The sequence below is a fragment of the Betta splendens genome, chromosome 2, assembly GCF_900634795.4.
Source record: "Betta splendens chromosome 2, fBetSpl5.4, whole genome shotgun sequence".
NCBI classification, from domain to species: Eukaryota; Metazoa; Chordata; class Actinopteri; order Anabantiformes; family Osphronemidae; genus Betta; species Betta splendens.
Window position 1 is genome coordinate 6,466,431 of NC_040882.2, and position 15,583 is coordinate 6,482,013.

At 43.2% G+C, this 15,583-nt stretch overlaps 1 protein-coding gene across 2 annotated transcripts in view; it reads left to right on the forward strand.

Moving 5' to 3' along the window:
* Window positions 1-15,398, forward strand: part of mgat5 (alpha-1,6-mannosylglycoprotein 6-beta-N-acetylglucosaminyltransferase) — an 89,458-nt gene extending 74,060 nt beyond the window's left edge. For both annotated transcript variants that reach the window (XM_029174901.3, XM_029174908.3), the window contains exons 12-17: window positions 5,844-5,993; window positions 10,180-10,326; window positions 10,442-10,558; window positions 11,088-11,162; window positions 11,301-11,458; window positions 11,721-15,398. In XM_029174901.3, the coding sequence (XP_029030734.1) occupies window positions 5,844-5,993; window positions 10,180-10,326; window positions 10,442-10,558; window positions 11,088-11,162; window positions 11,301-11,458; window positions 11,721-11,919 (846 nt within the window). In that variant the 3' untranslated portion in view covers window positions 11,920-15,398. The remainder of the gene's footprint in view (window positions 1-5,843; window positions 5,994-10,179; window positions 10,327-10,441; window positions 10,559-11,087; window positions 11,163-11,300; window positions 11,459-11,720) is intronic.
* Window positions 15,399-15,583: the final 185 nt, after the last annotated feature.

Below are 15,583 nucleotides of genomic sequence, written 5' to 3' on the forward strand. Positions count from 1 at the left end.
GCACATAAAATGAAGATCAGTTAAAGAAAGCATTTGATGGAGAACGGCACCTACAGAAAGGTAAAAATAAGTAGGATGTACAGACAGGCAGAGCTGCAGCCCCTTGGCAGCACATCAAAGGACATGGCGAAGAAAAACTGATCACTCACACACACACACACACACACACACACACACACACACACACACACACACACTTGAAGGGCAGACATATGCAACACAGGAAGGGCACAAATCCTGCAGACAGGTGTGTTGCACGCCCTTTAGTTTTACTATGTTTCTCTGATCTGATGAAGCAATCTATTGTGCCTTTGCACTGGTGTGAGTGCCAGTATGGAAACCAGAAGATGACGTTTGAGGAAGGCGCGAAGCTGGACTGGGAAATGTTATTGTAGCTATTAAATCGACTCCTTGTGTGACAGATGTTTTATTAATTGTAAGATATTTGCAGAGGTTGCATTTTTTTATTGCCTTAGTCTGTAAGTCAGCCTGACGTTTGTTGTTGTGTCTAGATTAAATAATTGCAAAGAAAAAGAGGAAAGGACTTTCAGATGATCATTGACGGAAACTGTAATTGACTTTCCAGATCAATAAGAAAACGAGTATGCAGCAGTCCAAGATAATTAACAGAGAAATAAATTATAATATAAACAATGGGGTCGCCATGTTTACCAGATATTAATAAAATAATTTCTAACTCGAGCAAAGTACTACAGTAATGAGGCTTGACATGTTCTGCACCTTCCTGCTGGCACCTGTTTTGTTTACTCCATGCTTCACTAAATAGATACAGTAACCTGTATATTAATGTATGGAGCTTGTGCTTTGGGATCCCCTTTGGTGCCATTAGCTTTTGCATACAAGGTGCAATGCTTTTAATTGCACCCAGTGATGCGTGTCAGGTAACAGGTGTTTCCGTTGCTGCAGGAGAGCTGGGAGTAATGTAGCTGCTGCTGCTGTTTCCTCTGTTCTGGGCTTTGCAGCTCTACTAGCTTACACTACTTAGTCCACATAGCAGATGGTCACCAGCCACATTGCAATAAAAAGATGCTACAGGATGCAACCAGACATAACCAGTTACAGATTGTCATGTGTAATTGGGTGTGACAGGGCATTAAAGTATATATCTTTGCTAGAATGTTTGCCAAGTGCTTCCTGATACTCACTTATCACCACTTATGTCCCCCACGCCGGGGGGTACCTTAGCTGTGTTGATTGCATCACAGTGCTGCTGATGAAGGTGTGTATAAGTACATGGGGCATTTGGTCCAATTGTTCACCTGTGGTGGTTCTGCTTATCACAAATGAAGAGTTAAATTGTGTGCATAATGACACTTTGTACACTTCTGAAGGTATTGGTATTGCAAGAAGAGCTTGTATGCAAATCACCCAATGTTAAGTGTGGTATTCTGTGCAATTCAGCATGACTGCAGAGATGTTTGTGTATAAAGTGAGCTCTGCGTGAAAGTGAAAAAATATTTTCCTCAATGTCTGATTAATAGAGAAAAGTGAATTCTTGTCCCGACTGACAAGCTTGCAGCCTTGAGGCCCTGGAGTCTGTCAGGTGGAAGTGATTTCAGATCGGAAGATGATCTGAGCTGCGTTTGATGTCAAAGGCAGTTTGATGGGTGAATAAGTTGACTCGTGCACCTGTGTGCATTCTGATGAGGCACTGTGTGCATTCTCTACTCACTGAGGTTACTGCGGCACAGTCTAAGTGTTGCACGCGGGACGTTTATCATTTGAAGCCTGGACACAAAATCGGTGTTGAGATGAAACTGGGTACATAATGAAAATGCAATAACACTTGTATCGAAAGAAGAACATGAGTTGGGAACATAGGAGAGGCGGCATAAAAGACAGTCACTGAAGAGGATGGAGATGACGTAGTTTGTTTGAGTGTTTTATCAGCCAACATTGATCCGTTTTATCCTTTTGAATCTGACTGTGCTGCATTCTATGATAAAATATGTGCTCAGACATGGGTCTGTGTTCTGATAAGGCCAGGAGGAGACCAATACTAAAAAAAAGACATACGTTGCTGCACAGCTGATCATGTAACCACAAATGTGAGTGGGGCTGCAACAACAAATCGATATTATTGATAATGATTGATGGCGAAAGTTATCAATTATGATTTGCCGTTATCGATTAGTTGGCCTGCTCATTTTAAGGCGCGGCGAAAAAAATAACGCAGCCGCTGGTGAAATGGCGGAGAAAATCGATCAACCAGCTGCAGGAGAAAGGCTGCGTCCTAATTTCTTCATCTGAAATATAATTATTAAACACAGACAACGTTAACCTTCCTGAATAAGGAAAAAAAAATTCCCATAACACCTGCAAGTTTGCAAGTTTTACAAAGTTCAGATCTTGGATTGTAAATACTACAGAGAGAAGCATTTAACAGCAGCATTAAAATATGATGACATGTTTTAGTGGTTGGAGCCCAGGAGTCTCTGTGAAGTTCTCCTGTGTCTACGTGGGTTTTCTACCACAGCCAGGTTGACTGGAGCTGCTGCAGATCTTTACAACAGAACAAAACTCGGCTTGCTTTGTTTGTTTATTTTGGACATAAAGGTTTATTATTCAAACACTACTTTGTGTCTTATGAGATTTAGAGTCAAAATAAAAGTGTAGTTGGGGAAAAAACCCTAAGGCATTTATAATAAGCAAAACATCAAATATTTTCATTTTTGTAAATCTGATTAATTGAACAAATAATATACAGATTAACCACAATTATCAAAATAAATGTTAATTACAGCCCTAAACGTGAGCAATAGAAAATGCCTCAACTTTATTTTCCTGTGTTCATTCAACTAAAATTGTTGTTACGGCAACTTGAAGTTTGTCACCTCATGTACAGTAATCCCCAACTGTAATACAAATACACTGCTCTGTTATGGACACAATCCTCCAGAAGCTAAGCCAGTGTTTACACTGTAGAGAAGGTGTGGATAAATGAGGTATAAAGTGGCCCTCAGAGTACAGAGACTGGGACTAAAACCTGATGATCATTTATTGGACAATTTAGCAACTTTACTACTTCCTTCGTTAAAAAGCTGTTGAGTGCTGCATGTAGCTCTCCATGGCATCAGCTGCGAGTTAGTTAGTGTAGCTCAACCTGTTTTGCCCTCACGGCCGGGCGGAGAGTCTCAGAGGTGTTGTTTCTGAGCCAGAAAGCCTTCTTCCCTGGACACTCATCCTTCAACTCTCCCCTCTGCCGACAGAGAGCTGCCGCCGCCGCTGCTTCCGTTTCCTCTCTGAGCCAGCCTTTACAAATTCCCTCTGATTTACAAGGTCATAAAACTCAGCACCTCCTCCTCCTCCTCCCGCTTCAATCAACCTCTCCAGCTAAAGCCGTTATTTTACAACTCCCCAAGCATGTGCTCCTGTACAAACCACCACAGTTGATCTCCCTCCCAGTGTCAGATCGCATATTTTGTCTGCACGTACATGTGTACATCCCCACACAGTATAGATGGAGAGAGAAGTACCTGCTCTGTTCTGGCAGAAACACATGAGCTTTCTGAGGACATGCAGGGGAAGCAGCTTAGTGGCATCACTCTCCATGCTGCTGGTTTTACAAAGTCATAACCTAATAATACCTCAGTGTGCCGACAGCAGAGTTAGGACTTAAAGTTACGTTATTCCAACATGAGCGCTTCCATGTGAGTAAGGCGAAATCCAGCCATGCTCCAGAAAGCATCTGGCATGTGATGTGCTCTGACCGTGAAGCTTTTTGTGGCAACTGCCTCGAAGAATGATGGCGAGCCACTGTGTTCCGGCTCCATCACAGTCACTCAAGTGGTGACAGTGACACACAAACTTGTGACATCATCCTTTGAGTCGTTTGGGTTTTTTTTCAGACTCCAGATGATATTGCCAGCCCTTAACCCCCTTTATGGTCACAGAATTAATGGTCAGTCTCTGACCAACAGCATGAATGTGTTTCTATTCACATTTTATGTTTTTTTTTTATGTTTAGGTGAGTGACTGCTCCTCACATATGTCCCCCCTCATACAAACCTCCCTCCCGCTGTAGCTCAGCTCTCCTGAGTGAAAAGATTACTGGGTAGTGATTTCACCTTCTAATTAGGACTCATCTAATGCACACACACACACACACACACACACACACACACACACACACACACACACACACACACACACACACACACACACGTATGAACACTTGCACATACACACACTGTCACACACTGGGCTGCTTTAGTTACAGTAGGCTGGCTGGAGGCATCTGATAGCCAGGCCCCCAGGGACTCTGACAAGCGGCTACCTGAAATTTAAGCCCAGAAAAGAAGCATGGAGAGAGAAAGAGAAATAGCAGGGCCACGTCCTGAAGGCAGCCTCGTGTGCACGTTTTAAGTAGCCTTTAACAATAACTAGACCCTGCTGCCCCATAAGTGTTAAAATTAATGGTAATCAATAATGTTTATTCTGTATGACTGTGTGTACACGGACGATTGCTTGCTGTTATTGTGTATGCAGACTGGCCTGCTTGCATCTCAATGACCTCCAGTAAGAGATTAAACCTCATTTTTAGCAGCTACCGGACAGATTGTGCCCATCGGTGGGAGACAGTGTGTTTGTCGTATCATAGTTTTTAAAGAGTAGCAATCTGTTCCTGTGACCTTTACAATGAAAAGTACGATACAAACCCTGCATTTCCTGGTCCCTTCTACACTTATTAACATGTCTTGGTTTTGAGGAGAAGCTCGGGCTTCTGTGAGTTGTGAGTTGGTCTTGCTCACACGCACTAAGACAATGGCCAGTAAATGAAGTCCAGACATTATGCAGAGTTTCCGTTTTACACACGTTGCCTCCAAGAGAGGATATTCTTTGTCTGTCGCATTCTCACTTACTGAAAATCAACTCCAGCGCCTGAGGTGGTGTCTGCAGTACGCATAGTCTGCTTCGTTGACAATCTTTTCTGTCAACATGCCCAATCACTGTCCTGCTGCCTCACACATGGACCCAGTCAGATGTTACAGACTGGGAGAAATCGGTGTAAAGTCTGGCCCCACAGCTTTGGACACTGGTGCTCCTCCAGGTAACATCTAGGTAATTCAGGGTCAGATGTATGAAACCAGCTCAGCAGAGGGGACGTCCTGTTGCCAATGCTATTTTTAGATGACTCACATAACTTTGATACTGTTTGAGAACTTTTTTTTATTAATATTACCATAAAGGGTTTGCATAAGGAATTGGCTTCTGTACGATGTTTTTCATGAGTTTCACATGTTGTTGTTGTTGTATGTGCTCCTGTACTTCCTGTCTTTAAAGGACAGTTTAATCATTTCTCTAAATTCTGTGCGTCATTATAAAACCAGTTGTTACTGATGCAACGGAAACTGAGACATCCTGTCATTTGAACCAGGAAGTAAACCTTCTACTGTCTGAACTTAGAATTAGCAGGTATATATTTCTGCTGAACAAACGCAGGCTAGACATGATTGTTGGGATAAAGGAATTCATTGGCATCCCTTGAATGCTGTATTGTCTTTTGAGCAAGGACATCACCAAGGGCTGACTTTCAGAACTGTGGGGGTATTGTGTGCACTGATGCTCGTCATACGGTGCTATTTTAAGGCCTGCCTGCCATTGTGGCCAGATGGTCAGTCAGGTAGCCTGAACAAAAGTTCATTGGGCCAAACAGCAAAGTAATGATACTGATCCACTCTCATAAAAATGTCATTCAAGCACTCATTCATTCTGGGATGTTTCCCCTCCCATTAAGCGCCAGCCTGAACCTAAATAACCCACATGTCTGTCAGTGAATAATCTCGCTTTGTGTTTCATTTTGTCCCCCTGCTTTTTTTCAGGACAAGAAGAAGTACCTTGACATCATCCACAGCTACATGGAGGTTCACGGCACCGTGCACGGGACCAGCACTGTGCACCTCCCGAGCTATGTCAAGAACCACGGCATCCTGAGCGGCCGCGACCTGCAGTTCCTCCTTAGAGAAACCAAGGTGAGTGTGACCATGGTGAAATCAGGCACAGGCTCCCAATCTTCTCTTGGCATTTGTGTGTAACTGCGAACCCTGGCTGGAATTGTTTTCACAAACCACGGCCTTTATGGCACTACGGCTATGAAACAGATGTCTGTGGGTGTCACTCGACTTTAGCAAAGCTTTTCTTGAAGGATGTGAACAGTTTCTCAAATTAAACGAAAAAATCTAATTGCAGAAAATAAAAAATGTGGTTGCCTAAAGGGCGTTCTCTTTTTATTATGAGGAAAGTCAGAGACCACACACGTAACTCAAATGACAAGTGCATGTTAGATTCTTAAGAGAGCTGTCTTTATGTGAACAAAGGCCCTCTTTTGAAAGAGCCTTGAGCCAAGTGGCTGTAGTCTGTCCTCTGCTCAGCCTACCGCACAAGCTCTTCTCCATTCACGTCATGACTCGTCCCTTCCTCTCACTACTCGGTCCACTCTCACTTTCAAAGGCAAGGACAGAGAGACTGCAGCCAGGCTGGGTTGTGCTGTGTGGTGTGGAACGGGCTCTCCAGTGGTGCTGACGTGTGAACACGTGTCGACAGCTGAACACTTTTACCCGCTCGTGGAATGGATTCTGCTGTTGGACACCAGTTAGCTTTGTTTTGTGTAACTTCACAAACGCGTGACGTAATGGATGTGATCTCACCTCAGCAACATTTAAAAACAGACACAATGAATAAGCTAGTTTTTTTCAGGAGTCATGTACCTTCCCAATATTTTAACTATTGAAGGTTTTGATTTACTGTTTACGCTTGGAAAAACCTTTAGGACAAAAGAACACCTCACCCTTAAGCACAAGGTCAAATCCAAAGCTTGTGAAACTTTTCCATGACTGGTTGTGATGGCCAGGCTACCGTGTGACTGGACTATCAGTACTAATGAGAGCGGCCAAGTGAACAGTCAGCTGACCTACTTTTTTTGATGCTTACAATGTAGTAAAACAGAATCACTGCAGGTCAAAAGTATCATTAGTGGTTTTCTATTGAAAAATGGAGGCTATTAAAAAATGGAGGTTGTCCTCTTCAGAAGATGAAGCAAGAAAGCTTTGATTTCCAAGAACTCTGAAATCAGATGCCATCCTGTGGCACCGGGACAACGGAGCCAAGGCAGACAGCAAGGAGACATCAGACTCATGTTGGGGCAGGGAGTGAAACTGCAGCACAGAGGATTGACCCTTAAACCTGTTTGGTAATTGTGAAGTAGATGTAGGTGTGTAAACCCAGCTCTGCACTGAGCATTTAACACCATGGATTTGGAGATTTTAGTGGAATTGAGGCATGAAATTAAAGGTGCAGCTCATTAAAATACTGCTTGAAGGAAATAACACAATTAGTGCTAGACGGAGCTGGACTCTACTGGTAGGTACAGTAACAGCAGAGTTGGGATATACTTAAAAAATTTTTGTTATGTGTGGTTCTCTTGGGAATCCCACCCAGAAATGGCCAATTAAATCCTATAAAGCTTAAATATATTTGCTACGTTGTTGTTTAAAAGCTCACAGGAAAAAACAGGAGGCGCTGCCAGCCCATTTTCCTCTACCTGCAGTCTGCCTGAGCTAATTGACCTCATGGGGTTTACCTGTCGGCAGGCTTTACTGTACAAATAGTGTGGCAGAGCTCCGGTGAACATGACTATGCTGCAGCTGATGTGTCACGTCAAGTTTTCTCTGCAATGTCCTGAAATAAATTGTGACGCGCTGTGATGCATCATGGGAAGCTGTCAGCTGTCAAACAGCTGACGTGAAGCCTTTCGGTCATTTTGTCCTCGTTTCTCCTGCTTCTCACATGTCTGGTTAAAATTGTTATTCTCTGTAAACCTCTAGTTCGTCTGTGTCGTTGATTTAGATGTAAGGCATGGGACGAGTCTTGAAGCAGTTTCGTAGCGTTCCCTATGTCCAACGTGATACAAGTAGATACAAGCCTGCAAATACCTCAGTGACTTCTTCTTTGTGATGATTAGTCAAAGGCACAGAAAGAAGACACTGCTCCTAGCGTGTACCGTTGCCCTTTTGTGGGTTTAGTGTTGTCTTTGAATAGAATGCATTCATCTGGCCTTTCAGTACATTATTTGTGTGGTCGCACTCACCTTTGAATCACAGCTGAAACAATGAATTCAAAACCTTTATGAGCTTATTTAATGATGGAAAATAGCAAACGCATTGTTTAGATAACTTTTAATGAAAATATATGTAGAAGCTCAAAACAGAGAATAAAGCCTGAGACGAGCTCAGTGGGCTGCTGCAAGAACAGCTGGAGGTGGCAGCGGAGCAGCCACTGGATGTGTTTGTTAGTAGTAATAAATGTAGTAATAAATAGTCGTATTCCAGCTTGCTTGTTTCCTAATCCTGTTAAAAAGGAAATGTTAAGGTTGAGAGACAGAACAAGCACTTTTGGAAGCAGCTCAGAGAAGCTGTGAATGTTATCAGTCGACTGCTGCGATCATTAACATTTGTTCCTGTAAACAGAATGTCCTTGGTGGGGATTGTTAAGCCGTGCTCTGTGCATGAACATGAAATACGAAACACACTCAGTGCTCACTAACAACTAGCTTCCATTTAAAATTCTGATTGATTTTTCTTCACATCTGTATTAGCCACAGAGGACAAGCGGGCATCAGGCTTTCTGCTTCCTCCTGAGTCGTTCGCTGTGTATGGACTCGCTGCCTGTCCTCGACCATAGAAGCTCTGTGTCTTCTCGCTTCACACCCTCCCCTCCTCACTCCCTATAAATAGTGGTTGACTGTTACTCAGCATTGAGGAACACACACACACACAAACACACACACACACACACACACACACACACACACACACACACACACACACACACACACAGAGAAAAGAACTGTGCTTTGCTGCCACCTGTTGGCAGAACCTTTGAACAGTGCAGGACGCGCTGGAGTTACACTTATGTAAACTTGATGATTATTTAAATGTATACGGCTGCAGTGATACATTCATGGCACAGCAGCGAACACTGTGCGCAGTGTTTGTCAGAGTTTGTCTTTCCAATACAAACATGCAGAGGTCAGCCGCTGTAGACTCTGTGTTACATGATAACTGTACCTCAGCCGTCCGCAGGCTTCCAGTGCCTTGCAAATATTTGCTGTGTTCAAGTAGAGGAGTTATTACAACCTTCTCCAGTTCTCTGTACATACGTACATTATATACTCACCAGTGGGACTGGGCTCAGTTAAAGTGCATACACTACAAACTATTTGCATATACAGTAAATTCAGGTTAACACATTTAGCTTAAGCAGAAGGAACAACATGACTAAGGTTGTGAGAAACAAAAACTTTCTCTAGAAGGATCACTTCTCTTTTTGATTGTTGCCATTAACCGTAAGATGAGGCTTCAAACATCTGTGTGTGTCAGGCAGGATTTGTTTAGTGTAGAAGGACTGTTTGTTTCACTGTAACTTAATTAAAATCATGACAGGATTGTTATATATTATTATATTATTATATATTGTGTATTATATTATAATATATTATTATTTATATTATAAAAACAGCCATGTGGTGTTTGACAGACCCCTAGAACTGATGGTCTTGTAGGTCAGTAGCATTGTAATCTGTGAGGGCCTCACTTTAAGTAACTGCCTTGTGACAGAGGTGGGTAGTTGGAACAGCATTTAAAATCTGATCATGGTGCCCTGGAGCAAAGACTTTGTTAAAGCTGGTCCTGAAGTCATTTGTCCCATGGTCTTGCAGGCAGGGTTCCCCGTGCTTCCCAAACTTCCTGCGACCAGTGGGAGGAAAAGCCCACAGAGACGTCTTCACATTGTTCAGCTTGTTTTTCCCTCCCTGTTTCATCGAGAAAATGTGCTGCGTCAGCTGCATTTTGTGCTGATAGCATGGGAGGTTCACTTCAACAATAGTTAACTGCTGCTATCAGCAAACAGCAGAAACTCCTCAACAGGCAGTGAACCTTTTTACACCCTCCACCTCTAATGGCTGATTTTGTAGCTCCCACACTTGTCGTCAGCTTGTAAATAGTGAATTGTCTCTACACTGTTTAGGGTTATTGTCTTTTACTGAGGTTCACCTAGAGTTTATTAAGTTGCACCTTCACCTTATTTGATTCTTTCATTGTGTTTTTATTTAGTACATAACTCTGCATGTTGAAGGTGATGGATTTCTTGTTGATCCTGCAGTTGTTTGTGGGCCTGTCCTTCCCCTACGAGGGTCCTGCTCCTCTGGAGGCCATCGCCAATGGCTGCGCCTTCCTCAACCCCAAGTTCAACCCACCCAAGAGCAGCAAGAACACAGATTTCTTCAAGGGCAAACCCACCCTGAGAGAGGTGAGACGACACAGAGGCAAAGTGTGCAGCAGTGTTTTCTTTAACACATGACTTTGGAAAAATGTGTTTGATTCACCTGACGTCAGTAATCCGTGACTTATGTTCCTTACTGAAGCTGACCTCTCAGCATCCATATGCTGAGGTGTACATCGGAAAGCCCCACGTGTGGACGGTGGATATTGAAAACTCTGCCGAGGTGGAGAAGGCCATTCGTTCTATTCTCAGCCAGAAGGTAAAAACCACACACACACACAAGTTTGATTTAAGGGTAAAGTGGTAATACAAATAAAATGTCCTAATTGACAAACTGCCTGGGAAGAATTTATCCAGGGATGGGGGATGAGTGAAAGCATGGGGACGAGAAAGGATCTTATTCCATCTTGCCTTCCAAGCTCTTGCATATTTAAAGCCCGGGTTCTGGACCTCGTGTTGTGCTCTGCTTCATCGAGCGGGTCGGAACAATGGCTTTGTTCACTGTCCGAGCCTGTGGAGCCTCATGTGCTTTGTGATCCATGTCGACCTGCAGTCTACCAGGCTCCAGCTTGGCTCCCGCCCCGTCCTCCTCCACACACACAAGACACTGAGAAAACAGCAAGTGACTTGGTGCAGCAACAAAGCCTACAGTTGTTTGACAACTTGCAGAAAAAAAATTCAAACAATGTTTTAGATGCTTGTACAAATGGCAGAGAGTGCGAATAGTTCAACCTGTTTTTGTGTGTCTCAGAACAATGTTCTAATTGGTCTCTGGTGTTTGTGTGCAGATTGAGCCCTACCTGCCCTATGAGTTCACCTGTGAGGGAATGCTCCAGAGAGTCAATGCCTTCATTGAGAACCAGGTACTACACAGACTGTGACTTTGTCATAGTCTACTAAATATTTATTATATATATTTACTAGCATAACATGACAAAACAAAAGCAAACACCAAGGTTATTTTCCAGTATTCTCTATAATGTGACCTGTTGTGTTGGCAGGACTTCTGCCATGGTCAGGTGATGTGGCCTCCGCTTAGCGCTCTGCAAGTGAAGATGGCCGAACCTGGACACTCCTGCAAGCAGGTGTGTCAGGAGGAGCAGCTCATCTGTGAGCCTTCCTTCTTCCAACACCTCAACAAAGACAAGGACCTGGCCAGGTTGGTCTCGCACCTTAACATGAACACATACACGTTACTCCTGATGTAGCGAGTACTTGAAACTGACCATCAGATAGCAGCACATGTGCAGCTATGGAGAGGCAGAGTTAAAATAAAAGCATGAGGTTATTAATATTAAGATACATTTGGATGAAAGGATTCAGGGCCAAAGCATGTGTTAATAAAAAAACTTACTGAAAGACAAGTAGTACACACATCAATATTTTAATGAGGTACTTACGTTTTCCTGCACCTTTCTCAGGTTTGGTGTGGAGTGTCAGATGGTGGAGTCGAATGCTGACACGGTGGTGCCGGCCTACAGCGACACGCGCCACCACTGCATCTTTCAGTCTGACTTGCTGCTGTTCAGCTGCGCCGGTGCCCACCAGTCACTGCGGCGCATCTGCCCCTGCCGTGACTACATGAAGGGCCAGGTGGCCCTGTGTCAAGACTGCCTATAGCACCCACACGGGCCGAGGGGTTTGGGGGAGGAGTGGGGGCTTTAGCACATTCGAAGCAGCCTATGGGGTGAGTGTGTGAGGCAGACACACTCTGGGGTGTCAGTCATGGAGCTTTCATACAAACACACACACCCCAGACTTGCTTGTGGGCAGAAAAACATTCACAGGACTGGGCTCGTTCATTATTTGTTTCCCTCTGCTGCTCGGGCTGAAGGACTCCTGCAGCTGTCAACCTTCTAGATTCACCAGCAGTGGCACTGCAAGTCATGGGGGTGGTGTAAAATTACTTGAATCAACTAAGGGAGTCGCGTTGGACATGAAAATGGCAGCAGACAAGTGCTGTCCTGCTACTTTGGCAGAGTGCACATATCAGTGATTGACTGCCTGTTCGTCTCCAAGTTCAGTAGGACGGCAACGGACAAGGGAGACTCCAACACCCCTTTGTGACGGCTGCCAGCCCCACTATGCTCCTCCACCCTTCTTCTCTTTATTCTTTCGGTAGGTTTGCACTGGACTAGCATGCCTGAAGGCCCACCGTGCTCTCACACACAGACGTGGAGGGGCAAATGGCGGCTACAGAACCTAAAACCTGTTTTACACTGTAAGAACTGGATGCGCGTGCAAGCAGGCACATCCGTTCCTGACACATTGTCCAGAGTCATGTGGAAGAATATTTAACCCAAATTTCAGAGGAACAAAATGTATTGGTTAAAATGCCCCCTCTTAGACCAACTGTTTTGAGTTTCTACTTTTATTTTACTGGGGGATGAAAAAAGTAAGTTATCTGAATATTTATTGACTTGTTCTGAGCGTATCTGAAAAGTTAACATCAACCTGGATTGATTTGCTAAGACAATAGAGTGACAGGTTAGTGTGAAGGGTGTAAGGACAAGGTTATATGTGTATCTGTTTCAGCTGGAGGCAAAACAAAGAAAATACTGGGAGTAACCACAAGTCAACTCAGGGTGATGGCTCTTGGAGTTTAATTGAAGTAGAGGGATCTAATGTTTTGGTGATTCCTGTTTACCTCTAGTTCTTCTTTGTTTTTCCTGCAGCCAGCACTGCGACACAATCATGTAGCCTGTAGTCGACTATACATAAATTAGGAGGTGTGACCTGAACCACAGCAAACTGGGGATCAGATCACAGCAGGTGCTTCACCATGAATTCACACTAAGGACAAGTAATGCTAGCTATTCATTATTCCATCACATCTGCAGTTCCTGTTCTGGCAGCTAGATGGTCCCAAACAGAGCTGTCGCCTTTGTGGCCTGGTTTCATGTAAAATACAGATGATGAGGAGCCTGTGGAGTCAGCTGTATGTACAGGTCAGAGTATAGCTCTGGAGGCTTAATAACCTCTACACTAGGTGTCACTTTCCTGGGTACCTACTGTAGGCATCCGTCCATGTAGGCAAAAGTACAATATTACTCTAAATTGTAGTGGATTCAAATATTCGATCATTGTTAATGTGTAGAATTAAGCAGTGACCAACTTGTGTATTACAGTGATGCCGTTTATTAATGTGGGTTTTCTTGCACAGCCTTTTGCCATTGAGCACCTGTACACACAGCACCTCCACAGCAGGTGTTAGTGACAGAATGCACCATAGTGTTACTTCAACATCAAGCCTGTGCACAAAGGAAATGATGCGTCACAGGGAAATATCAGGAGTCGTCCCGTCCTGGCAGTACCATGACCTGCAGCCCGCAGGCTCACCTGGCGTCCGTCGATGCAGGACGATGCAGGAACAACAAACCCATGATGTACGTCACACCTTCTAGTTGACATGGTGCAAAGTCACAATAGAAATACAATTTTCTTTTGAATTTTGGGTGAAATAATTCTCCTTGAAATGCGGGACAGTTGCAACTTTATTAAAATGCCAGATGTTTTAAGTTGTACAGTGCACAGAGCGTGTTTCTACAACAGGCCAGTAGAGAGAGATCAAAGTGTCGTTGTCCAGCACGCCTGGTTGGACACTCACTGAGTGGGAGTCGTTCTCTGTAGCTGAGGGGCTCGTGAGCGGAGTCGCCGTGTGCTAGGTTGTTGTGATGTTGTGTAGTAGATGCTAGACGTCAGTGGCAGTGGTACCACCCCGGCTGAGGAATCCAAAGACTCCAGTACAAAACCTGCAGAGAAATGTGAAAACCCTAAGGTGTTGGTGTTTGTGTGGTCAAAGTGAAAACTACACACACACACACACAACCTATGTTCATGTTCCATAAATCAGACAACTGTACACAAGCAAAAACATGCCAACAAAGCATTCCTGCAACACGAAACCTCGCATCTCATTTTTTTGGACAGTTAAAAGCATTAAGCTAAATGAAATGAGTAGCTTGTGGTAAAATGCACTACATTTATCTATTTGCAGAGGTTTAACATGATTAGTAACACTGTATATTGTTCAAATGGGTTCTAAAGTTTTCTTTTTTTATTTATTTTGTATACAGATCTATATCTCCGTGTCTTGCTGGAAATCTTATTTATAGGAGCGGTGTTTTTTTTTTCCTTTTTATAGATTTTTATTTATGGAGAGTAATTTAAAAAACCAACAAAAAAAGCTTGCTTATCTTGTGGATGGCCAAGAGGAGAATTGTCTGCTTCCGTTCACATACAGCAGTGACACGAGGCGGAAATGGTGCATTTTTCATCAACACACTTGCTAAATATTCATTAAAACAGACAGTACAGATGGTCTGAAAGCATAGATTTAATTTCACCAGGAAATGATCACAAAAATATTTAATTTAAGTCTCAAACTTGATTCTAAACTCTGTTGGACTTTTGAGATTACGTCAGTTAGCTCCACAAAATGCCCAAGAAGTGCATGCAGGCTGGGCTTATGATTAGATAACAGGTCTTAATTGTCTGAGCCCATCTTCCTCTGATCATGTCTCATCAGGACAGTTGGGGACAAACGTGCCTCGTACACTTTGTGCTTTAGTTTCCGGTCTCAGTTATTCAGTTTGCACATGCGTACATTCTAAACCCACCTACTTCCCCACTGTGTTAGCGAAGACTGTTTTTATTTGAGTAGGTTTGTTTTGTTTTTTTTAAAACGGGTCTGATCTGCTGCCAAGTTAGTGTTTGGAAGAACATGATGTGCCTTTTTGTGGTTCAGTTTGATTCTGCTTGTGTTTGAGTGTCAGTGAGTCTGAATCTATCACAGCCGATCAGAACGGAATCTGTTGTTTTCTTTGTATTTGGTGTTTAGATCAATTTTAAAGGTGAAACAAATTGTACACAATTTTAAAGAAATCAGGCGGTTTTGGTTGTAAAGTGAAATTTAGTTGATTGGCTGCTCACTTCTGACCAAAGGATAAAACCAGTGTTACTGTACTTATAGCAAAAGATCCTTTATAACTATAATTTATGTGACAGCAATAATTTGAATTAAGAAATATCTAGGTAACAAGTTGGTGTTGTTTCATGTTGCTCAGCTTTTGGAGTTGGAATAAATTGTAATAATGAGATTTAAGATTCTTCATGTGAGTTTCTTCTGTTAAACAGATGAGATTGAGCAGTGACCTGGGCAGAAGAGGAAACACTAGTGTTGTCCTTTTTCTTTAGATCAGGATATATTGACAGTAATGCATCAGTTCATTGATGGAATTTGTTGACCAACCAACCTCAGCTTTAACTTACTCATTACATGCGA